The 27,524-nt window shown below is 40.4% G+C and overlaps 1 protein-coding gene across 12 annotated transcripts in view; it reads right to left on the bottom strand.

Annotated features, from left to right (window-relative positions):
• Nucleotides 1-27,524, bottom strand: part of HECTD4 (HECT domain E3 ubiquitin protein ligase 4) — a 176,483-nt gene that overhangs the window by 73,451 nt on the left and 75,508 nt on the right. For 5 of the 12 annotated variants that reach the window (XM_048221298.2, XM_048221299.2, XM_048221303.2 and 2 more), the window contains 16 exons: nt 25,039-25,197; nt 20,809-20,922; nt 19,945-20,085; nt 15,495-15,727; nt 14,968-15,113; nt 13,366-13,436; nt 12,632-12,737; nt 11,912-12,032; nt 11,101-11,229; nt 9,056-9,180; nt 7,432-7,585; nt 6,856-6,956; nt 5,027-5,225; nt 2,791-2,937; nt 1,576-1,680; nt 310-473 (listed from right to left, as the gene is read on the bottom strand). In XM_048221298.2, the coding sequence (XP_048077255.1) occupies nt 310-473; nt 1,576-1,680; nt 2,791-2,937; nt 5,027-5,225; nt 6,856-6,956; nt 7,432-7,585; nt 9,056-9,180; nt 11,101-11,229; nt 11,912-12,032; nt 12,632-12,737; nt 13,366-13,436; nt 14,968-15,113; nt 15,495-15,727; nt 19,945-20,085; nt 20,809-20,922; nt 25,039-25,197 (2,215 nt within the window). The remainder of the gene's footprint in view (nt 1-309; nt 474-1,575; nt 1,681-2,790; nt 2,938-5,026; nt 5,226-6,855; nt 6,957-7,431; nt 7,586-9,055; nt 9,181-11,100; nt 11,230-11,911; nt 12,033-12,631; nt 12,738-13,365; nt 13,437-14,967; nt 15,114-15,494; nt 15,728-19,944; nt 20,086-20,808; nt 20,923-25,038; nt 25,198-27,524) is intronic. The other 7 variants (XM_048221301.2, XM_026514905.4, XM_048221302.2 and 4 more) reach the window with 5 other exon arrangements.

The following is a 27,524-nucleotide window of genomic DNA, read 5'->3' as shown; positions in this document are numbered from 1 at the left end:
TAGATTTTAGAATAAACATTTTGATGGGTTTGCTTTATCACTCATCTACTCATCCTTTTGGGGATCCTTTAATTTAATTATACAATATGTAGAGGAAAGCTTATGCATTCAAGTCTGTAATTTCAAATTTGGTAAAGCAAGGGCCAGAAGGGACTTTGGTGTAATTTTCACCTTCTTTCTTAACGACAATGACACCCATGGGATTGTCAGGCAGTCTGCACAATGAGCTGGGAAATGTACTAAAAGTAGTTTTCCACACGAAGTCCATTTTCCTTTGTGAGCAAAACTAGCCCTATCTGAGCCTTTTACCTTTGTAAAAGTTTGGACCGCAATAGCTCCTGACAGGCTTCTTCTTCTTTGGTAATTTCTGGTCCATTGTACAGGATTCTCAACATGGAACAAGCTAACACAGACAGACCTAAAGCCAGGTCTACCAGAAAGGGCAAGCCTCCCGACACATCCTCCGACGACTCCTACAACGCAGACAGGGGCAAACCACACTGGTCAGTGCGCAGCAGAGCAACTGCGCCTGGGCTGCACAGCACTGCACTGCCCCCAACCACAGGGGTCACAGAGCAGCATCAAGTGTCGTTGCTAAGGGACACAGGGACCGTGCCCAACACCATGAGGAGAAAGATGGTGGCTCAGGGCAATGACCATAGAGTGAAGTCTCAACACAATTCTAGAGAGAGAAGAGCTGATAAGACGCCATACTAGACACAGCACAAATCTCATGCAAGATTCTCTGGATGGATTCCTCTCTGCTGTGCCTATCCGGGTATAAATCGCTGTTTTGTTTTGTCACCTCCATGCCATGCTCGAACCAGGATGTCGTCAATCGCTTACATTGAATTCATTCAACAAATATCTGAGCATATCATTCTAGGTGCTTAAGATACAGCAGAGAAAAAGATTCCTGCCCTCACGGAGCTTTCATTCTAGCAGCCACTTCCACTCTAGAGTGTGTTAGTTTGGTCAAACTCAAGCAATCTCCAAGTCTAAAACAGGCTTTACAAATCAGGCAACTCAAGGGGTTAGAAGAACTCCTACCACTCGCTCCTTTTTTTTTTTTTTTCCAGGAGGGAAAAGAATTTACACAGATTCCTGAGGAAAGTAACTATTTGGCACCGCTAAAAGGAGTAGATTAAACCCATACATAGCATATTCACATGTAATTAAGCAGAGACAGACCTAGACTAGCAAGATGAACCTTTGAGAATAGAATGGAAATCTGACCCCACTACTCTAAAAACCCAGAATCCCAGTGCTTACTTCTATTAGGTGTTCGAGTCTCCTTCGCCCTACGGAAAGATGCTGGAGGCAGATCACCTCTCCAGGCTTTGAAGACGGAGGCCCTAGCAATGGATTCTTTCTGTGCTGTCGAACGGATTTTAGGTCACAGCTAGTTTTATTCCACAAAACTACTACTTATGATAGTCTACGAATGCCAAATGGAAGAGATGGATGAAACTGCAGCTCATATTCTGCCCTGTTTCCAGGGCAAATATGATGTACGTAACCAAGGCACACAGGAGAAAGTACATTATGCCCACAGCAGTGGTTAGATTCAAGTACCTGAGCGCGAACTGTGCAAGCAAAGCCCCACATAGCTTTATCGGGAGTGTTGTGTTCACGGCCACTTCTCATTTCAAAGGAGAAGGTGACTGTATCTCCTTCCACCTTAAAATTTAAGGGGGGGGAAAATACACTTTAAAAACAAGGCACATGATTTTCAAGAGAGCAATGAATTTCAGAGATTTACTTTCAAAAGGATCAAGACAATATTTCACTCCTTTTCTCTATTGCTTGACTCAAATTCCATCCCCTCTCATCTGGACACCAACCTTTCAGGTATCTCTCCTGACCAGGTAGGTTTGGGGACGAGGCATCTGTGAAACAGGCCACAACTGCCCAATAGCAGGATCAGAGTAAAGATTAAATCTTGAGCATAATTTCAATAAATTCCTCAAGACTTTTATTCTTTCCACCCTCCCCCTGTCCACTTCACCACCTCACTTGTGCTGGGAAGGCAGGCAAATGGCCCGTATCTTGAAGAACAGAGAGTGCTGGAAGACCTTGCTCTGTATTATAGAACCAACACGAGTAAGAAACAAAATGTAGGAAATGAAAGAACAATTACAAGTGTCGTGCTGATGTGGATTTGGACCCCTCCGACTATACGCCTGGACACAACTTGCGGTCTGTGGCTGAATTAAAGAGGGTACGTAATGCATTTGAGATCAAGGCTCCAAAACCAGACTCTGGAGAGGTTTTTCAGGTTTTAGTGGGCATTTCAGTTCATATTCATATTCTAGGTAGATATGTTGTTGTTCCAGCGCCCCGATTACAAAGCATGACTATTATCTCATCAATCTGAGAATGGATCATTAGTATTGCTCCAAAGGCCCAAATTCATTTTGAAAACACTGCTTCTACATTTTTAAACTGCAATGGCCCTGTGGTTCTAGGATACCCATCACAGGAGAGGGCAGAGAAGAAGCAAGCTGGAAGAACTAGCGGGCCTTTTAATGGGCAGGGAAGGAAATGCTGTGAGCACTCAGTCCCTGGAGAATGGATCCTAGTTCTGGAACAGACAGGGGTCTGAGGCCCTACAAGTGAAAGAATGGTCATTCTGAATGAGGTAGTGAGTTCCCAGGCCTGGCAAGATAGCCCCAGCTTAACAAATGCACCCACGGACAATTTTTTCTGGAATTGGAGTTAATACTCGGGCCCAAAGGGAATGGGAGTTTATTTTTCTTTTCTAGGAAGTGGATCTGACTGATACCATACCTTCACCAAGTCTTTGGGCCAGCCAGTTCCTAAGACACTACGGCTGCCATATCCCAGTGTGTTGCCTCCATACTCAGCAACCTTCCTACTGTTTGTGTTAGGCCCCGCATATATCACCAACTTCAAAACAGAAAATATACTGTTAGACTGTAAAAGAAAAACAAAAACAACATCTACAAATAAAAAGGCTGCAAAAAAATGTTTGTTTAAAAACACATTTATCACCAGGCACTGGTGTCATTATTATAGAACTAATATTCCCTAATTTTTAAGGTACAACTAATAGTAGTTTGGGTACAACAAATATTGCCACAATTTAATTGCCTTGGGGACCTCACATTAACATGGTTTTACTCAGCTGTTATACATATAGGTTTTAAGGAGTTATTTTAATGCTAAGTAATGACATTTAACTCATTAATAACAGGTACAGTTTGCCCCCTAAAGTCCTCCCCCCAAATTAATAAAGTGAGCAAATACAGATGGGAAGATGGTTATATCTAAAATAATAAAATAAAGGCAAAAACAAAAAACACAAACATACACAAAAACTAAAAAGCCAATGAATGAGGATTTTTAAAAATGCAACAAATTGAAAATAAGCCATATATCTTTAGAATGTTGCTTAATGGTATAAAAAGAAAATGACACCAATTTAGGCCAGAAAGGGGGCTGCTCCTTGGGTCAGTTTTCGCGTGTCAATACTTTTCTTCAATAAAGGTTATTCATTTAAATCCAATTAACCAACTTTCTAATATGCAGGAGAAACATTTAGAGGTCATTTGGCATTCAAATGCTTCCACTGGAAGAATGAGGCTCTGGGTTCTGTAAATACCAAATCTGTCTTCGAACATGTACGCTGACCACCTCTGACTACACAAGAGAGCTCAGTGTGGATCTAGAAGTGACGCTTCTAACCTTTGACATGTATCATGGTGTGCCCTCTTACCCTGTTGGACCTGTTGCCGACACCAACCAGGGACCACTGGAAAAGTAAATGTTATTTCATCTGTGGAGTACATCTCCCTGTGCCTCCACACTGAACACTGATGCCCACTGCAGGTGCTGGCTAGCACACGTCAGAAGATGCAAATTACTGGCTTTTAAAGGAAAAACAAAATGACACCGACTGATTTGCCTACCTATCCATTTCTATTTTAGACAGTCATAGCACTTTAATGTAGGAAATGGGGGTAGCTGATGACAGGAGCTACGAAGCCGGGCAGGCTGATGGCAGATTTTTTTCTCTGAAAGGCCTACCAAAGACCATTTTCTAAATTCTCTTGCTTCCAGCTAAAGTGAGTTTTGGAGGCAAAACTTAAACCCCTCTGGACATCTTCGAGTCTTCACTATCCTAAAAGATGATGGGAAAGAGGATTCTATAATTTGGTCAGTGATGTGTTTTCACCATCTCCGAGTATATACCATTAAGAAGGCCTTTATTTTTCACCTACAAATCTCCCCCAATGGGATTTAAGATCTTTGCCCTTACACAGTTCACAGAGGAGACGACAGATAGCTAACAATCTACGTGAAAATAGTCCTGTATGTGTACAAAGCTACGTGATAATCCTTCAGCTGTTCTTGTAGAAGGTTATGTGTCACAAGTTCATTCACCTTCCCTCCTAAGTTCAACATGGCAGTTTACAATGCAACAATATAAACAGAAAAAAAATATTACAACCCCTCAAATGCTTCCTTTCCCTTAAAATTGTTAAGCCACTCACTAGGTTGGAAACTACTCTTCCTCAAAATCTACACGGGCTCAGGGGTTCTGACAACAAAGAAAAAATAACTGAAATAAAACAGATCCTAGCACATCTGAAACTCTTCTAAAAGGCCACCTTCTCCCAAAGAATACATGAGAAGCCCCAGAACTGGGCAGTAAGACCTTTCTAGATGAATGGACATCGCCTGTCTACAGGAATTCCAACCCCAGAAGGCAGGCAACAGGTGAGCAGTAAGGAAAATTTCCTGACTCAGATCTCAACTTTTGAAAAGCTACAAAAGTATACTTTCAACATGTCATGAAAACACAGTTCTTAGAACACAGAGGTGCTGGTTCTTTAATTCCCCAACCACTACCCTTTCAAGGCATATCTTAAGAAAGTTCTCCAAAGAGACGTCTGCAGACAGAAATAAGTCAAGAATGGTGATCAGGAGCAAAGAAAAATAAGAAGCATCTAAGAAATCAGCTTATCGGAGGTGGAGCCAATGCTAAGCCAGTCTTGCTTACTTTGTCGTAGTCATATTGGGAAGAGCATCTGCTATCAAATCTAAGGTACAGGCAGCGAGCTCCTGGGATGTGGACCGTTTCTTTAAATTTATAGTTGTCTCTGACAGGGTGGACGGTTTCCACAGTCTTTCCAGCAGCCCACGGAGCAGGAATCTTTAAACCAGTGAGAAAGCCTGGCTCTTCCTTCTCTTCCAGCATCCTGGAAGACAAAGAAAGCGATTTAGCTTAGCAGCAAGGAGAGGAAAAAGGAGACGTACACATAGTAAAATATAAAAGGTTTAGAAATTTTGCTTTACTTTTCCACATCCTCACGGCTTTTAAATGCTAGGTATCAGTGGCGATCAGAAACACTTTAAAAATGCCTATATTTACTGCTCTTTTTTGTTGTTGTTGTTGTTGTTAGACAATGTATTTGCATTTTTTCCCTCTCTTTTCAAGAAGGAAAGCCCAATTCATATCCAGGAAAGGACCTCACCAACTCTCATTTCAAGTTACTCAGGAAAAAAAAAAAAAAAAAGATGCTACAAAGGACCCTTAAGACTGGTCACTTTCCAAATCCCACAGGATTAGTATCCTGCCCTATCAAGGTCCCTTTCGTGATATCTAAATGTCAATTGTTGAAAACTCCACGAGTCTACTGTAATTTTTACTAAAGAAAAGTGCCTTCAAAGTCCTCTTATCTACTGTAATTAATCTCTCAAGGACTTCACAGCCCAAAGCTGTGGCATACAAACTCCTACAACTCCCACAACCAACACCTCTCTTCTTTCAGCTCTGCCCCAGCCAATGTGGTGATCACTTAGTCAAATGTGGCCATTTAAATTGAATCGGAATTAAATACAATTGAAAATTCAGTTTCTAGATCACATCAGCCACACTGATGGTCATCAGTAATAGCATGTGGCTATGGCTGATGGTACTGGACACACAGTCCCAGAGTTTCGTCACTGCACAAAGTTCAGCTGCATAGCACCCTGTTCTAGAGAAACGCAAGAAGCTATTCCTTTCTGATCGGTGTTTTTAAAGACAATTTTAATAAGATATAATTAACATGTAATAAACTGCACATATTTAAAATGTACAACTTGGTAAGTTTGGACATAGGTATATACTCGTGAAGTTTCCTCCTCCTTCTTGGTAATCCAGGCAATCACTTTTTGTTTTCTATCACAAGAAATTAGCTTGTATCTTCTAGAGTTTCATATATATGGGATCACACAATATGTACTTTTGGGGGGGGGGGGGTCTGGCCTCTTTCACTCAGTGTAAGGATTCTAGATTCACCCATGTTGTTGCGTATATCAACTGCCCAGTCCCTTTTACTGTGGAGTAGGACTCCATCATTCGAATATACTGCAATTCGTTTATCCATTCACCTGTCGGTAGATATTTGGGTTGTTACTCGTCTTGGGCGACTCTAACTAAGGCTGTTACGAGCCTTCATATACAAGTCTCTAGCAGAACCTATGGTTTCTTCTCTCTTGTGTAAATACCCAGAAGTGGAGTAGCAAGGTTGTGTGGTAGGTGTATGTTTAACTTTTTAAGAAACTCTCCAATACTTGCCAAACTCATAATATTTTACATCTCCATCACTGGTATATGAGAATTTGTCAATCTTTAATCTCTTGATCTGCGGGGAATTTACTCTAACCTGGTCCTATAAATCTACAAAGCAATTCTATAATTATCTGTAAAACGTTGACCCTAGAGTCTCTTTCTTTTTCCAGTTACATAATCCTTGCTAAAAAATCAGTGCTGTAAAAGGAGAACTAGGCTTTCACCAGAAGAAAACAAGGCAGGGGTTCCTGCAAGGAAGCAGCATCTTTCACCTCTCATCGGGGAACAGCCTGCCCTTCTGGTCTGATGCACCACATGGGGAACAGCCCACCTCGGCAAAAACTGGACACTGGGTTTTAAGCAGCAAAGCCGTCTGAAACACAAAACCATCATCATGTCTTAAAGTGCTTACTGTCAGGTATCTGGATGGTACGAGAGCCAAATTTAGAATTCTCACTTAAGTCATCTTTTTACAATCCTCGTCTGCCCTCCTTCACGAAGCAATGCTTTGCTACTTAGACCACTTAACACCATTTTATTTAACGCCGGAATGGCACGTATCCTTTCTATTAGTCACCAATAGCCGGCAAGGACTCAGGAGACTGAATATAATGGTAGGATCTCAGTAGCACCGTAGATTAGCATTTTTACAGCTGCCCGGCAATCCATACTTGCTGTAAGATGGCAGTAAGTAATTCAGTCAAACAGATATGTTTTCCCAGTTTATTTTTATGACATGCTATTTTTCTTCATTCCATTGTTATCTCCCTTGGCTTCTGACAGACACGGTTAGTTTACTCGCTGGCCGAAGAGCAGAGCAGCTCACTTTGGCACCCCGAGGACCGCACCTGACTGGTATAGAGGACCAGCTGCACGAGCTGAGGCATCAGGGCGTCGGCCATGGTCAGGGTCTGTAAATTTGGATGCATCAGCGAAGTCAGTAACACTGGAAGAAGGTGACCAAGCATAGTAGCCTTAGTAACTTGTTCCAAGCCTTTTAACCTATAAAAAGTTCAAGAAAACACATAGCTTAAGCAATTCCCAATCACGGGAAGCAGCAGCCATCATCTTCACCCAACAACTTCGCTTAAACTGCACTTCCTTGCGTGGCTTGGGCACTTACAGCTATGGCAATTCAGTCCACAAATTTCCCACCTTCTACCACTGAGGGAGAGCACAGACATGTAGTAATGGGTTTCACCTTCAACCCGTGGTTTTGCAAAAAAAAAAAAGTTTGCCCGGTGCATTTCATAGCACCTCTGAAGTACTTTATAAATGGCTTCTAAAATACAAATGGCTACTCTAGGTAGTTCCCATGTGCAAAGTTCCCCTGGCTCTGGCGTCGTAGGGGCCTGTGCTGTGCAGAGGCTCTGGCAGGGAGAAAGTAACTGGCTATAACACAGGTTTTTAATTTGTTTTTAAAACACATTACACTCTCCCCTTTTTATTGAGATATAATTGAAATATAAGGCTGTATAAATTTTAGGTATACAATATAATTATTTGACATATGTATACACTGTAAAAGGATTACCTAAAATCACATTCTTAATATCTCAATCCTCTGCTAGAAGAATTAAGATATGTGACTCACTCAAAGAAAGATGTGGGTTATGTAAATTTTCCGAGGCTACTTAGGATACTGGGATTGGAACAAGAAACAGACCTCACATCTCTCAGGCTCTCAGACTGTCCCTCCTCCCCAGGACAAATCTGCACTGTGTGCCAGCAGTGGGCTCCATGTGTCTTAACAAGCCCCAGTGCAATGTCTATCTGGGCTATACTGTCCCCAATTCCAGCCTGGCCACCTACTCTCTGGGAATGGGCAAGAAACAGGGACATGGGGACAGATAGGGCCACAGGAGGAAAAATTACACTGCAGGGTTGTTTTGGATCAGCCTAACATTAAAATCATCAATAAGCACAGATGTAACAGCAAAACACAGCCGAAATTTTAAAGGGGAGGACTAAGAAAGAGCTTTATTACTGGGAAAGAAAAGATTACCCTCTATGTAGGTCGCTCCTGTATTTGCAGTAAAATTACAGTAAGATCTTAAGACACCACGTCAGCATCATCTTTCTCATGGGAGTTAATTTTCCGTATTACTAAGTCATCTCTGCCCCTCTAAAGTCCTCATCATGAGGGAACCCAGTGCACACGGTGCTGAGCCACATAACTGAAGGAAAGGCCGGGCTGGGAGCGACGATGGTGGCAGACCCAAATGTCAGCGCTGAGGCTGTGCACCACAACCTCGCTGCCCCTTTAGACCGTGGCTGTTAGCCTAATCTCACCAAAAAGCACCATTAAAGAGTTTAATTGCACTTGGCATTGAAACAATTGCCGTTTCAACTTATTCTCACAAAAATCCCTCTATAGTAAATGAACACTTGACGTTTAAAAGAGTTTGCTTTCATAAGCAAATCCTGCTTCCTGAAGGGCAGCAGGTCACAGCTCCCGAGCCAGTTCCTCACCTCTGCTCACGGTCAGCTAGGTCACTATTTATGAGGGCAGTTGTGACCTGCTGTAGCATTTCCAACACTTCATCACATCCAGTCAGGATTTGGGTGGCAAGAGCCAAAATACTGACCTTTAGCTCCTAGGTAGAAAATATCATAATATTATTTTTAAGCTTTGTGATGAGTGTACACTCACAATGACAACATGAAATGATGTATTTAATGATGCATTTCCAAATTAAATAATGAGGTGACCAGAATACGCCCAAAGCAGTAAGTTCCGCTAGGATGGCAAGTAGCAATTTGATTTGGGAGGCTAAGGTCTGGAGTGCTGACAGAAATACGCAGTATTTCACGGGGAGCACACCGAGTCCCTGGGAGAAAAGGCATTTCTCCCATCCCCTCCAGCACAAGAGAGCTCCCGGTGGCCAGCCCAGAAACTGTCCAGGTGGAAGATTGCCTTGGGTGGTATGAGGATAGCTAAAGAGAAAAACAGAACAGTAAAAGGCGCATGTATAGGCGGTGAGTAAAATGAGACAAAACACAACATTCTGAAACAGTACAAGTGACCTTTTTACTTAATGTTTTAAACCACCACACTTGAAAACAGGCAAGTTACAAATTCAGTTAAAGTAGCAGGCAGTTACAGGCTATCAAACATTAAAAATAACTATGAGAGACTTCGTGGGCATACAAATACTAAATAATGTGTTAAGAAGTACTAGTTAAAAATCATACAAATATTAAGTTTACAATTATTTTCTATTTAAAAAAATGCGACCAACCTAACCCTTTAGGTGAAAACTGGGTTTTTTAATTTTTCCCAGAAACACTGGACAACTCAGCCTCTTCTGCCTTTACCACGGGTAATTCTCTCCCTGGGCTAATGAAGAACATACGGAATTTAGCCTTTCAAAGAGAAAACACTGGTTTACATTATTGGACTTTGCTGGGGCCTTTCTTGGAAATTATTAAAATGTTTTTATCACTAAGAGAAAAGGAATTCTGAACTGACAGGCTAAACCACGGTTTAAGACACACAGATCCTATCAGCCGCGGTGTGTTAAGTGCAGCCCTGCGTGGGCATTTGCTGTGCCTCCTCTCTGACCCTCACAGAGCCTTACAAGGGAGACCTACTGCCCCTTTGCCCAGATTAGGAAACTGAGGCAAGAGAAGTTAACCAATAGTATCAGCAGTTGAAATGATTAATTCATGCATTTTTGCCTGTTTAAAAATTGACTCTCTAATAAGATCAACTCATAAACAGGAACTAGCGAGTGTACGGGTTTCACAGTACGCATGTGTAAAGGAGTAAGAAGAGGGCAACTATAATGGCGTTTAGCTTTCTGGCTTCCTGGGTTAATTTTTCAGTGTGTATTAGTGAACATTTTCAAGAAGAATCAAGTTCTTATTGACTTCTCTAATTCTCTCACAAAGAAGAAATTCTGAAGAACAATGCAAATAGCAGCCTCCAGCATCTGTCAAAATTATAACATCCACTGCTATAAAAAAAATCTTTGGATTGCTATAAATTGCCATGTGGGAACAAATTATTGAGTTTACACAGAAGCTAGCTTAAAAATAATTACAGAGAATGAAATAAACTGCAGGTTTAGAAATTATTCAATATAAAGGTTGTGAGAAAATTATCACCTTTTTGAAGTTATTTAAATCGAGGGAATATCATAAACCAGCCACAATGTCAAAATTATTTCAAATGTTATGCACCCAGATTTATTTCATCTATACATACATAAATTTCAGATGCGTAGATCACTTGTAAGTGCCATATTTTATAGTTCTTTAAAAAAGATGAAAATAAACAAGGCACAAAAAGATTGACAGGAGCACATGGATGACACGCTATGATAGTGTCACAAATATGGTAACCACTGTGCAATGACATAAAAACCTATGAAATGAGTGACCTAATATTACCTCTCACAAAAATACAAGCCACATGGTGAAATCTGACATCGTAATACACAGAGATTTAGCCAATTAAGCTGTGCTTTACACACTGGGTAGAAAGCATCGTTAGAAGAAAGCTTGGTGTTTACCTGTACCTTCAATGTCTCTCCCTGCAAGGAGCTGTCACTGTCATCATTCTCATCAGGTTTAATCAAAATAGTGTTACTGAGAAGGTGGTTCTGAACTGCCATCAGATAGCGCAGGCAGGAGGACGCAGCCTTTAATACAAATAAGGGCATTTAGATGACCTACACCCTACTGAGAGAAGAGGTCATGTAATCCTCATGTGTTTATAAGATTGGGACAGGGGAAGCAAGAGAGAAAGTACAGAAAACAGACCAGGTTAGTTTATCAGGTGACTTATTTCCACATGGCTTTTGATAAAACGTCATTTGACACATTTACTGTAACTTTGTGCCTTCTGCTACAGAATCCACTAGTCACACAGATACTTACTTGAATTTTTCCCTCTTAATAATTCTTCTTCCCACCCTCTTCCCCGCTCATGCTTCTCCACTAGAGAAGAGTCTACCCAAACCCATAAGAGAATTTCTTGTTTCTTTCCAATCTGTGTAACCGTGATGCTTTAAAAACCAATGCCACACTCAAAATTAACAGGAGGGGAAATCCTATTTTAAACAAGACAAAAACACCCAAACTCAAACAATTTACTGCATCAAGACATTTAAGCAGGAGGAATAAAGTCTTTAGAGAAAGTATTCCAAGTGGATTCGTTCAGTTCTGTATTTCCAGGAAAACAGTCACCCACTGAACTTCGTCAACTACGGCTGCCTTGAGAGCGTGTGTTACGACAGTGTGTACATACACACCCCAATACAGTAACATGAAAACGGGGACACGTGATATAATTTTGCCCTCATTAAACACATTTTTACTTACAGGCACAGTCGAAAGGAGTTTTTGAAAATCCTCTTTAGAGACAGTTTGGCACTTGGTGATTAAGATACAGGATTCCCGTACAACAATCTTCAGAATGTAGTGTAAAAGTTCATCATTTAGTCTTTAAAATGCAGGAAAAATGTAACAATAAGATATTGATGGTTTAATAATAAAAGGATAAATCGTATACAATTGGTATAAGATGACAAATAGAAGACACAAAATTACTGGTTCTGTAAGTAAATCATCTTACTCAGTAATGATGCTAACGACTAGGCGTATTATCTAAATCAAACTTACAGAAACAAAATGGTACCCAAGCACCCGGTCCAAGTATTTTATAAACAGCAAAGAAAACCAATACCTTCCTCCCCTTCCTAGCTCTCTCCACACCCTTACCCTCTCTCACAGCCCAACGATTTGGATGGCACCCTCCATCCACCAAGATGTTTAAATAAGCTCCATCTCTTATTTCCACTAAGAATCTTTCTTTCTGCGGGCCTAAGTTCCTCTAGTGATAAAACTGGAAAATGCTATCCTCACTTCTTAGGGCAAGTGTGGGATTTATCATCTTTTAATTGATCTGTGATTTTGACTTAACATGCTAATTATATCAGATACTACAGGAGACTAAAGTTGATCAAACACATTTAAATGTAAATTAATTACTAGGAAAAACACAAAGAGAAGGCGAGCAGTCAACAGCATAACTGGTGTCACCTGTAATGCTCGTCCTCCTCGCTGCCAAATCGGTTGTTCTGAAGCTGTTCAGCTAAATTGGTTAGAATCACATCCCGCAGCTGGGAGAGGCCGCTGTTTCTCTCTCCTGACACAGAACAAAGCTCCGTAAGCGACCCTGGTGATTACACTAAGAAAACTGAGGCTATTAAAGCAAGTTTTGAAAGGAGCAGACTGTTGACAATCAAGGGGCTCCAGGCACATGTACTCACACAAACAGCAGCAGCAAAAACATCCCAACCAGACTTTTTTAAATCGGTACATCCTGATCTAAGTGTAATTCATCTCTTCATACGTCATGAAGTGTGATTTCTAATTCCTTAAATTAATGTTGCTTGTAAGTGCAGAGTGTCTTTGGCAGGGTGAACTTCGTTGTATTTGTTGCTTAGTCCCACTTTAAAAGTTGGGTGTTGGAGGAAACAAACTGACTTAGCAATCCCCAAGAAGTCATTATCTTTCACGTGCATTAAACATGTACCATCAGGCACCTTCTGCTAAGCGGTGCGGATAGAAAAAGGTTTATAAAGCTTGAAGATACACAGAACACAGTTTCTGCTCTCGGTCCAGTTGGCATCATTGGCGTATGTGCAGACATATTTTAGAAAGGATACTAACGAGTACGAAGAAAAGAAATATCTACTATCTTAATATCCAGCGGTTTCCTTAGGGACAAAAAAGGGATGGTTGTTTAAGGAGAATTCAAGGAAGATTCTCACCTTCCGTTAAGACCAGCTTCAGTAAGTTATTGATTTCCGTTTCACCGGGGTACAAGATATTTAAACCAGAGCTGAAAGGAAAGAAAAGTCAAAAAGTTTTTCCAACAAATATTCTAGAAAATCCAAACTCTAAATGTTTTAATTTGCATTTATATTAAAGATGGCAGTGTGGGGATGCCTGGGTGGCACAGCGGTTAAGCGTCTGCCTTCGGCTCAGGGCGTGATCCTGGCGTTATGGGATCGAGCCCCACATCAGGCTCGTTTGCTATGAGCCTGCTTCTTCCTCTCCCACTCCCCCTGCTGTGTTCCCTCTCTCGCTGGCTGTCTCTATCTCTGCCAAATAAATAAATAAAATCTTTAAAAAAAAAAAAAAAAGATGGCAGTGTGATTGCATAAAACTCTGAGGGCAGTTTCATCACTAACGAAGGGGCTGAACCTAAATTCACTGTCACGATATAGCCCGTTCACCTCCCTGAGAAACAGGCTCTCTCTCCTTCACGTCTACGAGTTACCAAAGTAAGATCTTGTCTGAGGCTGGATACGGAACTGGTTAAATAGAACTGAGCTATAAAAAGTCAATGTAGTTGAGCCAGGTATACATCCAGATTGTGACCAAAAGCACATTTGAGAAGCGGAATTTCTAAATCTCAGCTTCTCCAAAAGGGCAAGATGTTATTCCTTTTTTTTTTTAATGAGGTTTGACATACAATAAAGTGCACATTTTTCAAGTGTACGTATGACAAGTTTGACATATGCATAGACCCATGAAACTATCACCACAATCAAGGGAGCGAACGTACCCATTACCCCCAGAAGTTTCCTCATGACTCCAGATTTAAATTATTGCCTTAATACTTAATACAGAAAGAGACACAAAGCATAATCGATTATACAAGGGGGAAAAAAAAAATCCCCTCCCTCTCTGCTTACTCCCATCATACAGTTCTCTCTTGGTCACTAAATTATACTTGGTTATATTAAGGCTATATTCACGGATAAAAGTTCATGCACTCAAAAAAAAAAAGATGAAGTGATAATAAACAGAAAGTGGCCCATAAATTCTGCTATCTTCTCTAACAAAGTTTTAAATAGAATTAAAAAGGTTAACATTGTTGAGCACTTTGCGTCAGGTTTTACCTTATTAAAATCTCACAAACCCTTAAAAGTAGGTGTTATTTTTATGCCCACTTTACAGCTGAGGAAATGGAAGCCTTGAACCGAGCTAGTAAGTGGCAGAGCAAAGACTAGAACCCAGGTCTGTTGGCTGCCCAAACCCACTTCTTGGCCACCTTGCCATACACTCTCCCCAAATGACAGGAACATCCACTTGCAAACCATCAAAATATCCTCTCAATGGATATTTTGTTTTTTTCCTTCTTTTAAAATCCAAAAGGCAAGCTGAGGAACATAGTTGCACACGTGGCTTGGGTCCTCTGGGAGTGGGACCACAAGCCCTCTCCAGTTAACTTATTCCCTATGCGTGAGGTCCTGACTACTGGATGGGGTAAGAGACTTCCATGCTACCGAACTGCCAGAAAGATTATATTTCAGCACAGGAGAAGCATTTTGCAAAAGCCATGAAGAAAATCACTTGCCAATTACCTGATGGCAAGACATACTTCCTTCTGAATTTCAGGACAAATCTGATCTTTTGGTGCCATCAACAACTGCCAAAGCAGCAATCCAGACCGTCGAATGATGTCGCGATTCCTTTCAGTTTGTGGGCTGAAGAAAAACTTAAATACCACCTACGGAAACATAAGGGGTATATCTAAAAATGCTAATTCTACTAGGGATAAAATTATCCCTATGAATTATAAAAAGCACATAGTAGATATTCCTATGAACAGATATCCAGGTGGATTTTTAACCACAATCTTCTCTACTGTGTAATGGTATACTTATAAATATTTTATATATATTAATTGCAATGAGCTACCTACAGCAATATTCCATTAACTGTAATGCAATGAATATGATTACAATTCTAATTACAGGATTAAAATGTGGTTAACATACAAGACAGGAATGTTATTAAACTTTTCTTCTGGTAGAAATTAGCTGGCTGAAACCAAGTTCTGGGTTCCTTTTTCTCTATCATTTTACTTCTGTCAAAACAGTGCATTTACCTGAAAGACAACGAGAATACAGCGTATAATACAGGTGTCTCCGTTAACCATGGCCTTCTCCATAATGTCACAGATACTGCTAAGATGGTGTGCTTCGATTGGATGCTGCTTGCCCAAGACACTTGTGATTGGAAGATTGGGGTTGGTGGCAAGAAGATTGAGTTGGTGTATGCACATCGCACCAACGTGGTGCAATAATTGGTTTATAACCTCGTTCGTGGTTATAGCCTCTTCTAAAAAATGAAAAAAGAAACTCAGTGAGGAAAGACATCTCCACGGGTGGCACCCAAGGAACAGAACTCTGGTTTACAAAATTACACGCACACTAGGACAGAATATCTAGGCTCCCATCTCTTCCAGTACTTCTGGAGAATCCTTTTCCCTGCCACAGAATGCCGTGGTGAAAATGAACACACTAGGGAATTCCCATTTTTAAAGAGCATAAGTAATCACTGAGAGAGCCCTTTCTATATGCTGGACAATGGGCTAAATGCTTTACATGCATTACCTTGGAACTCTGTTATAAACTTAGACTATTTTAGCCCTGTTTTGTAGAGGGGTAAATCAATGTCAGAGCGGTCAAGTAACTCACCCTAGGTCACACAGCTACTAAGTGCAGAGCTGGGATTTGCATTCAGGCCGATTCCACTCAGAGCCCATGCTGGAACCAGTCTAGTAAATTCTATGGCTCCTCTATGATAGAACACCACCCCCACCGCATCCCCACCCCCAGGTCCACAAATATCTCCTCCCACAGTACCTCACCATTTTTATCTCATTTAGTCACCGCAACCTAGAGAGCCATCAGTTCAACCCTGAGGGTTCATGAGCATCCTCTTACATAATAAAAAACACCCCATGGATGGTCATGACCATTCAGGGGATGGAGGTGAAAATAATTTAAGTAGGCAAAATGCAAAACAAAACAAAACAAAAAACAAAAAACAAAACCAACAAAAACCCAAAAACCTGCTTTTCCCCTCAAGCCAGCTGAAATGAACTGCGTCAAACGAACAGGAAAGCAGGCGGTGTGGGAGAGGTGGGCCTGGGTAGGGGGGAACTTGGAGCTGCAAAAACGACTGTGGGCACTGGGAGCTATGAGGAAAGGACCCAAGGAAAACCAAAGAGTAGGTAAACTTGGCCAAATCTGAACTTTTCAATTGTATGTTAACTGGAGGGCCAGGCTGGGTTCCACGCTCTTCTGTGTCTTGAGTCCTTGCTTTTACAACAGAATTCAGATTGGTACTATTCGTCCTCACCAAAGACTTTCTGAAAGCTAGGCTCTGGGACCGACCCAAATAAATGAGGTCTTGGATTTTTATTCCGAGTTAGATGGGAAGCCAGTGGAGGAGTCTGAGTAGAGGAGGGACAGACCTGACCACGGAGACTATAGAAGACTCTGGTTGCTGTGCAGAAATGTGCTCAGGGGGTGGAGAAGGGCAACCGTGGAGGGAGTAGGAAGGAAGACCAGGGAGCTGGCCACCGTGATCACCTGCCGAAGCCACTGACACCTCGGTGAGAGCTGTAGCAGCACAGGTCGTGGGAAACGGCTGGACTGGGGATCAATCTTGAGGGTCGCAGCTGACAGGATTGGCTGATGTCCGTTTGGATGTAAGATGTGAGAGAAAGAGAGTCCTAGAGACTCTAATTTTGTGGCTTAAGCGTATAAAGGAACTGTGATCCCTATACTAGCATACAGGGGATTCAGCAGGTATAGATCTGGAAAAGGGGAAAAACGGAGTTTGTTTTTGACAAGCTGAAGATGCCTATTAGATATCTGAGTAGAGGTGAATATATAGTCTAGAGATTAAGCAAGAAGCTTGGAGAGAATAATTAGGGAGGCACTAATACATAGTTGACTTTTTTCTTCTTTTTGCCTTTTTAAAAAAAGATTATTTATTTGAGCGACAGAGGGAGAGAGAAAGCATGCGGGGGTAAGGAGAAGGACAAGCAGACTCCCTGCTGAGCACAGAGCCCAACACGGGGCTCTATCTCAGGCCCGGAGATCATGACCTGAACCGAAACCGAGAGTCAGAAGCCTAATTGACTGAGCCACCCAGGCGCCCCTGCTGTGTTTTCATCCCCCAACAGCCTTATCAAGATAGAATTTAAGATAAAATTCACCTATTCTAAGTGCACAATTCAATGATTTTCAGTAAGTCTGCACACATACCAAAATCGGGAATGAAAGTAGAGAAGTTACCACTGACCCTATAAAAATTATAAGGAAATAGAATGCACAACTTCACACCAACAAATAAGAAAACTTAGATGAAATGCACAAATTTCTAGAAAGACACAAATTAACAAACTAACTCAAGAATAAAAATCTGGTAACTGCATAGCCTCAAAGTATCACCTCCCTCAAAACATTAATTACTGTGGTAATTAACATATGTCCACAAGATCTCTGATGCTTTTCCTTCCAGGAGGTGGAGCTTAATCCCCCTTCCCATAAGCATGGGCTTAATGACTGGCTTCTAGCTGGAAAGGGAAAAACAGGAACTTTGCAGTGAAGAAAGGTGGCATTTAAACCAAGTGATTTTTTTTTTTTTAAGATTTTATTTTTAAGTAATCTCTACACCCAAGGTGGGGCTCAAATTTACAATTCCGACACCAAGAGTTGCACGCTCTACCGACTGAGCCAGGCAGGCGCCCCAAACCAGGTGATCAATTTTAATAATAAATCATGTTGATATCACGTACCCTGTGATAGGATGTAATGAGAAAAGCACTTCACCTCTGCAGTACTCCTCCCTAAAATCTAAAACCTCAGTTCAAAATGGAGAAAACATCAGGGGCCCCTGGGTGGCTCAGTCGGTTAAGCGTCTGCCTTTGGCTCAAGTCATGATTTCAGGGTCCTGGGATCGAGTCCCACATCGGGCCTCCTGCTCAGTGGGGAGCCTGCTTCTCCCTTTCCCTTTGCCCCTCCCCATTGCTCATGCTCTCTTTCAAACAAATACAATCTAAAAAAAAACCCAAAAAACAAAAAAAAACCAAAATGAGAAAACATCAGATGAACCCAAACTAAAGGACATTCTACAAAATACCTGACCAGGATCCCTAAGAGTGTCCTTTCTGCTCAAATTGGAAGACACTATCCACCTACGTCCGTGTTGAAGATTTATTTCTCCCACCATCTCAAATCTGCTGCTGAGCTGCTCTTTGCAGTCACTGGACTTTTCAAATCCAGAATTTCCAACTGGTTCTTTTTTCAAAAATTTATTTGTTGAAATTCTTTTTAAGTCATAGTCATCATACTTGCATCTTTTCAACGGGGTTTCCTTTAGATCTTTATATATATAAAGGCTGCTTTAGTTTTCATCTGCTAAGTTCAACATCAGAGTTTTGCCTACAGTGTGTAGCTACTGACTTCTGTTTGAGCTGGGTTTTTTAAAAATTGTTTCTACTTTAATTACTACTTTCTTTCATCTGTGTACTTTTATTTATTTATTTATTTTTATTTTTAAGCCTGTTTCCTAGGGATCATCTAGTCTGAGTCAAAGGCTATGCTCCAATACCTTGAGCCAGTAAGTCTCCAAATCAGGTCAGTCCCCTCTGGAAGCAAAGCTGCTGGTTTGCATGATCTGCCCCACCCTGGTGGGATTATTGCACTGACCGAGCTTAATGTGGGAGACAGGAGCATCCTCAGCTAAGAGTACCACAGACTTCCACTGTTTTTACCCAAAGTTCGATGGTTTTTAAGAATATTTGCTTTTCAATTTGGTGTATGCCTTTGGTCAGTTTCCAGAGCCTAGAAATAGTCGTTCTGGTAATCACGTCCATTTTATCACTGCTTTATGGGGAGAGGATCTGCTCCTCCGTATCACTACAGCTGACCTTAAAGCCACGAGATTCTAAATTAATAGTAACAAGAAATACATACATCCTTTATTGGTGATTCTAATATAAATAAGTCATCAATGCAAAACCATTACAATGGCAAATAATCCCATGGCAAGTACAAATAAAGAATCAGCTTTTGCACCAAAGTTCTGACAATATTAGAGTGACATAACAGTTTCCTCTAAAAAAAGTCTCAAATCCTCTGTTTATTTACATGGTTATTTATTTAATAACAAAACAAACCGGCAGGGCACCTGGGTGGCTCAGTAGGTTAAGCATCTGCCATTGGCTCAGGTCATGATCCCAGGGTCCTGGGATCAAGCCCCATGTTAGGCTCCCTGCTCAGCAGGGGAGTCTGTTTCTCCCTCTGCCCCTCCTCCTGCTCATGCTCTCTCTCTCAAATAAATAAATAAATAAATCTTTTAAAATAAATAAATAAATAAACCAATCAGGCAACAAGCATGTTAGGTTTCAAGTTCAAAGAGGGAAAGCTGTTGACACATTTTGTTGCTTGGGCTATGTTACCACTTACTAACACTACTGTGCCTTCTCGTATTTCATGAGGGCAAAATCTATTCCCATTAAGACCATGAGTGCATCTCACCTTTGGGCTCAGTGATGATGTGGCTGACTCCAAGTCTCTGACAGACGTAATGGAAGGCCTGGTTCCCTGGATTACACCACTGATCAATATAATCATTCGAACATGTCCACAGCATGTTGTTCACTGTATCATAACAGGCACCTGCGAAAAGAACACACTTTATTCAACTGCCGTGTCATCATCTGCCTGTATGCATAATCCTCCGAAGCACTGCTGAAGAACGGAAGGGCCACTCTCTCCGCTGCTGACAACCCACATCCCCAGTCCCATTTATTTATCTGGCAAAGCATTAGATTGGGGCTCAGCAAGAAGGCAGGACTCAAATTCTACTTTGCTTAACTCCTGTGTGAGAATGGAATAGGTCTCATGGAATAGACAGTTCTTAGTAACTGACTTATTTTGTGACCCTTTTAAGTTCCAAAAGGATTTAAGTGGCTTAAACCAAAACCCAGGTATTAACAGGAGTAGTGAACATTAACGCACAGTAAAAGCCTAAGTAACCAAGCCCAAAACTTAAATATGAGCTTCCTAGGAGCCCAGGCAAAGAGGAAATCCAATATATTACATAGTGTTCATTTCCTAACAATAAGCAGCATACCAATGCCTCACGAGAAATAAACCTCTTCACAGCACAAACTTTGAGAAGAATTTGTTACGGGCCTCATCATACAACCTAATGGACAGTATCTTCAATAGCAATTTATGCGGAGGAATGTCACCTATGGCTGTTTCTTATGTTGATCCTTAAAAAAAAACGGTAGCATCAAAAAATTCTTTCTTACAAGGAAAAGGGAATTGGCAAGATTTTTTTCAGAGAAATTGCTAAAAGTTTGAATTTTCCAAGGAAAAGTGGGCATTTCTTACCCAATCCTGGTACAAGAGCACCACGCCCCAGCGAGCTTCCAGCAGCATCTATGAGATCCGCACGACTTGTGAACTGACCATCCGAAATATTATACACCAAGCTAGAGGCAAGGACTTTGGAAACAAATATTAAGCTGTTTAATAAGCCTTATGTTGATAGGCTACTTTTCAAAGTTTAAACTTCAGGCTCTTAACAAGATTTTCATAAAAATAACACCTTTTTTGTTGTCTACTGGTGGTAACAATGAGGACACAGAATACAAACATAAGACCACAAAAAAGGGGGCAATGAGTGGCTCAATCAGTTAAGCATCCGACTTGGGTCATGACTTTGGGGTCACGGGATCAAGTCCCACGCTGGGCTCCACTCTTAGCGGGGAGTCTGCTCCCCTCTCTCTCTCCCCCCCTCCGCCCCTCCCCTTTGCCAGCATGCCCTCTCATATAAATAAATCTTAAAAAAAAAAAACCCACAAAAAAGAAAACAGTCACAAAATGTCCTCCTAAACAGTGAGCCCCATTTTTCAAAATGTTTGTAAAATGGAAACTTTTGCTGGGCGCCTGAGTGGTTCAGTCAGTTAAGCATCTGACTCTTGATTTCAGCTCAGGTCATGACCTCAGGGTTGTGAGACTGAACCCTGCGCCAGGCTCTGTGCTCAGCAAGCAGTCTGCTTGAGATTTTCTCTGCCTCTCCCCCTGCACACGTGCTCTCACTCGCTCTCGCTCTCAAATAAATAAATAAAATCTTTAAAAAATGGCAACTTTTGCATATATTTTCTAATATAGATTATGAAAAGGGTCATTGCAAGAGGAATTATGATCACTAACATCACTAGGTAATGTCACTTACAAGAAATACTTTATATATAGTTGCCGCTCAATAAAGGTTAATGGACACTCAAGCACAGCTAGGTTGCTGTCCTTCCAAGCACTACTCTAAAACTTGGAGACACTTTGGCCTTTTCCCTTAACACCGGGTAATGCCGTGATGACAAGCATGGGCTCTAGGCTTCTAGATTTGAATTCCAGTTCTACCACTTCTGTATGACCCTGGAAAATGTACTGAACCTCTATTTCCCCATGTATAAAGTGGAGATAATAGAAGTACCTACCTTATATAGTTATTGTGAAGATTAAATGAGTTAAAACAGTTCTACAGGACCTGCATCACCATATACGTACTATTATTATTTCTTCCCCACTTTCCAACATAAAATTCTAGCACTCTCTCTGGAGTTCCTTTCTCTTGTTCCCATCCCCCTTGTAATCCAGGTCCTCATCACACCTGATCCAAGCTATCATCTAAACTGTACTTTCAGGATGCCTGGGTGGCCCAGTCGGTTAAGCATCTGCCTTCAGCTCAGGTCACAATCCCAGGGCCCTGGGATTGAGTCCCGCACTGGGCTCCTTGCTCGGTGGGGAGCCTGCTTCTCCCTCTGCCTGCCACTCCCCCTGCTTGTGTTCTTTCTCTGACAAATAAATAAAATAAAATCTTAAAAAAAAAAAACAACTTTCTTTTCTACTTTCCACTGTGCCAGCCTGCACACCAACAAATGATCTTCCTGCCTTATCTCTTTTTCATTGTGTTTGCTGCACATACATCTTTTCCCAACTTGGCCACTTATATGCATAATACCTCTTTTTCATGACTTAAACTCAAGACTCCAGGATATATCGCCTCTCTACACCGCTCTGCAGTAACCCTCTCTCTCAGATTCTGCAGCACTGCTTCTGCTCCCCGTGGCTCAGGCAGTGATACAGGATTGTATATTATTTTCTACTTGTTTCACACACCAGCAGCATTTCTCCCAACCAACCAGACCAGGAGCTCCTCGAGGCAGGCACCACTTCTTCCACTTATTGGGCAGCCTCCACAGCGACCAATGTGGAACAGGACAGAAGAAATTTAAGCACTTATTGATTTGTTGGCCTAAAATAGAATCACTGTGTAAGCTCTGGCCTCATGAAAAAATGGCACCGTGAAGGCCTGCTTTAATCAAATGGGGCCAATTTCAACTGAGTGACAAAGCCATGCCAAGGAGACTAAAAAGAGTTTAATAAGACTAATGGTAAGTAAACAGACAACCCAATTTAAAAATGGACAAAGGATTTGAATAGATATTTCTCCAAAGGAGACATATAAATGGCCAATAAGCACAAGAAAAGATGTTCAACATCATTTGTCATTAGGGAAATGAAAATCAAAACCACAATGAAACACCACTTCATACCAACTAGGATGGCTGTAATTTTAAAAAGCAGAAAATAAATGTCACTGAGGATGTGGAGAAATTGGAACCCTTTTATGTTGCTGATGAGAACGTAAAATGGTGCAGCCACTTTGGAAAACAGTTTGGCAGCCCCTCCAAAGGGTAAACATATAGCTACCATATGACCAGAATTTTACTCCTACATACATGCACGAGAAAAGTGAACACGTGCCTACACAAAAATTTGTACTTGAATGTTCATAGCAGTATTACTCAAAATAGCCAGAAAGTAGAAACAACCCAAATGCCAACAAAATGGGGTACATCCATGCAATGGAATATAATTCAGCCATAAAAAGGAATGAAGTAATGATTCTTGCTACCAAATGGATGAACCTTAAAAACATTTAAAAAAAAAAAAAAGCCAGTCACAAAAGCACATACATTATATAATCCCATAAATATGAGAAGTCCAGGGATAAACCCATACAGACAGAAGTAGATGAGTGGATGCCAGGAGTTGGGGTGAGGCGGAAACAGAGGAGTGACTGCTAATGGGTATGGGCGGGAGATTCCTTTTTGAAGTGATGGAAGGTGCTCCAGAATTATAGTGGTGATGGTCGCACAACTCTGAATATACTAAAAACCACTGAACTGTATACTTAAAAGGTGTAGGTTTTATGGTATGTAAGTTATATCTCAGTAAAGCTAGTATTAATAAAGGAGATTGATAGTAAATTTATATCAGTTTCCCAAGGACTAGAGGGATATTCTGGCCACATGAACTGTTAGAGAAAACAAGCTGTTCAGAAAAAGTCCAACCAATTTGATTCTAAAGACAAAAGAGCGTTGTTACAAATATCTAAATCCCAAACACATGCAATATGTTGAATGTACTTGAAATGGCCTAAAGATAGATATTAGTATAAATGATGTCGTAGAAACTGCTGAGGTCAAATTCCTATCTTCAGGCTTAGAGTACGAAATGCCTTTTAAAAGTCTACATGTGAAACAGAACCCTTTAATGGGATAACGAAATCATTTAGAAGGACAGAATATGAAATATTGGGAATGAAAACAGATTTTTAAAACATTTTGTGTGTCTAAACAAATTTTAAGGAAAAACACAAAAAGTGTTACCATATATGAAAGGAACACTTGGGTTTTTGTTGTTTCTTAGAAATACTCTAACATAACTTTAGTGCATATGATCACCAAAAAATAGTGTGAGATACTATTCTCCTTTTATTCTTTGCAGGTAGGAAAACTGAGGCTCTGAGGGGTCAAATGATGTCCCTAACATAAGAAAGCTAGAAAATGGCAATGTAAAAGAAACTTTTTTTTTTTTTTTTTTTTAAGATTTTAAGTAATCTCTATACCCAGGTGGGACTCGAGCTCACAACCCCAAGAGTCACACACTCTACCGACTGAGCCAGCCAGATGCCCTGAAATATTTTTTGACTCTTGATTTTGATGCTATGCTTTATTCCACCTAACTCTTTGCCTACTCTGAAGCCAAAATCACAATGCTTTAATTACTATAATATGCCTCCTTCTTTTATAAATATATATATACACATACATATATATATATATTTAATTAACAACATTTATTTCCAAATTAGACCTTTTTTGCTTCACATTTTTTTATGTGTCCTAAAATGGAGGCATTTCACATACTTATTTAATAGCTTTGGAATTCTATTCATAGTGGGTCAAGCTCTCGCTGCGTCATCAGTAAATAATGTGGCAATAGAGCATTTTATTTCCTAAAATTGTCTTGAACTATTATTTCTAGTAACTTTTACAAGATGATGGTTTTCAGAAGTGTACTACTGTATCATCCACAAAAATTATAGTTTTAATTCCCCCTAACCTATAACTGTATAGATAAGTTTTGTTGTTTTCAATGAGCTACTGCAAACACCTTTAACAGAGGAAGTTTAACATCATTAACAGAAAAGCTTTAAATTGAAAAGTTACAGACAAATCGGGCAAAGTGCCACAAATAAAATACACTTACTTTTTAGAGACGACAAACCACTTGTTCCACCAAAAAGTGAACGGGTGGCAGAGCTGCCTGATCCCCCTGGAGGCGGGACCAGCATCACCAAGTATGTGCCACAGGTATAGATGGGCGTCTTCCGAAGCATTTTCAGAGGTAGCCCACAGCTAGTATTTGCTGGCAAAAGGAATGAAAATAGTGATAAGTATTTGACACCCAGGCTTATTTGATTGCCAAAACAGACTACAGTACAATGAAGGGGGTCCCATATTCAAACAAGGATATGCCCAGATTTGGAAAATACACCAAGAAGTGGTAAACTAAGGAGAAACAATGATCTTCTGGCCCAGTAGCTGGGTCCCAAGCCCCCTGTTTCATGAGCTGAACATTTCTCAAAGGTGTTCCCAATATTCAATACGCCTTTACGTCTCAAAACTTCTTTCAAAAGAATGAATCCCCACATGGACTAGATGTCAGAACGAAAGAAGAATCCTACTGTTTGTGTTTCCCAGAAACTGCACTCCAACAGATATCTTTTCATTTTATACAGAACAAATTCTTAACAGGTTTGGCTTATAACATTCATTACAAACAGCTCCGAACATAAAATCAGACAGAAATTTCAACCTATAACTATTTAATAAAAAATAAAAGCTTTCACAATATCACAGAACAATTTTACACCTGCATGATTTATGATAACCCCTTATATACAGGTTTATAATATATGTAATTTATATTAAATATATAATATATGCACTTAGGTCAGCGACATAAACTATCATTAAATTATTATTATTTCTAATCAAGAGGTATAAAATGCACTCTAATCTCTCTTCCTTGCTGGCAGATCTGAAAATGCAAATTTAAGGATTTTGTATATATTACTCCAGTGAGGATTGATAATGGCAACAGAATGTCAATCAGAATGCTTTACCTAGAAGCTGTCAGGGTATAAAACAGAACTGCCCAGATAGATGTAAAATTGTCTTTAGATGGTTTACATTAGAAAAATGAGGAGAGTGAAACCTAATCTGTCTGATATTTATTTTCAATGCCTGTGCTTCTAAACAGCTCCACTTAAAACTATAAATCCTCGGGCACCTGGGTGGCTCAGTCGTTTATGCGTCTGCCTTTGGCTCAGCTCATGATCCCGGGGTCCTAGGATCGAGTCCTGCATCAGGTTCCCTGCTCGGCGGGGAGCCTGCTTCTCCCTCTCCCTCTACCCCGCCTCCCTACTTGTGTGCACATGCTCTATCAAATAAATAAATAAATAAATAAATAAATAAATAAACAAACAAATAAATAAATAAAATCTTAAAGGGGAAAAAAAGAGAAAATACTTAAAAAAAACACACACACACACAAACCTCTAAATCCTCAATAAATATATTCTTCATTCAGGACATAAATTCAGGGGCATATATTTCCACACGGGAGAAATCCAAAAAGGGCAATGATTGGAAAATTAGTAACTTTGTGAGCATAACATCTTCACCAAGATATTTTAATAGACATCACATTAACATGGTAACAGGTATTAGTTTATCCCAGAATAAAACATTCTAGACCCTTTGAATGCTGAATTGTCAAAAGTCACTTAGCCTAATAACTGGTGAATTTTTATGCAGCAACATCACGTTAATGAATGTGCAGAGAATATATATAAAAGTATGAGTTCACATGTTTTGAATACAGTATCAGTTTTCACAGAATTCTAAATATACCCTTGCCTTCTGAGTTCTCCTTCTGATCTCGCCCATATTTTCTTCTGCAACAAAGATTCCTTTAGTACTTCTATTGTTTAGGGTAGGATTCAGTTTTCTCCCAAGGGATAAACCCAGATCAAGCCTTCAGCTTGTCAGGAAGCTGTTTATTCTGGTAAAAGGACCATCCTCGGGGCGCCTGGGTGGCACAGCGGTTAAAGCGTCTGCCTTCGGCTCAGGGCGTGATCCTGGCGTTATGGGATCGAGCCCCACATCGGGCTCTTCTGCTATGAGCCTGCTTCTTTCTCTCCCGCCCCCCCTGCTTGTGTTCCCTCTCTCGCTGGCTGTCTCTATCTCTGTCGAATAAATAAATAAAATCTTTAAAAAAAAAAAAAAAAAGGACCATCCTCTACAAAGTATTTCTACCATTCAAATTATCCATATACCAAAGTTATGACAACTATTAATAACTTCCTCACCTGTATTTGATATAATAGAGACCCGTGAAAATAAAATTCTATCCTTAAATTCTAATATGAACTAATAAGTATTTAATAGCCTCATAATGAATTAATCACAAATACTTTCTCTTCCCAACATGTCAGCATATGAAAGGATTAAAGCATAAAATTGCATTAAATTCATTAAACATCTATTAATTCAGATGCATTTTTCTATATATGGCATATTTTCTAGCCTTATCTTTTACTATAGTTCATGATTTGTTATAGAGTCACATAGTGTAATCTGCAAACTCATCAACAATTATGGTTCTTGGGGCGCCTGGGTGGCACAGTC

The sequence above is a fragment of the Ursus arctos genome, unplaced genomic scaffold (genome assembly GCF_023065955.2).
Source record: "Ursus arctos isolate Adak ecotype North America unplaced genomic scaffold, UrsArc2.0 scaffold_34, whole genome shotgun sequence".
NCBI classification, from domain to species: domain Eukaryota; kingdom Metazoa; phylum Chordata; class Mammalia; order Carnivora; family Ursidae; genus Ursus; species Ursus arctos.
The sequence above is the reverse complement of the archived record's forward strand: the minus strand, read 5'-3'. Positions and strand labels throughout refer to the sequence as shown.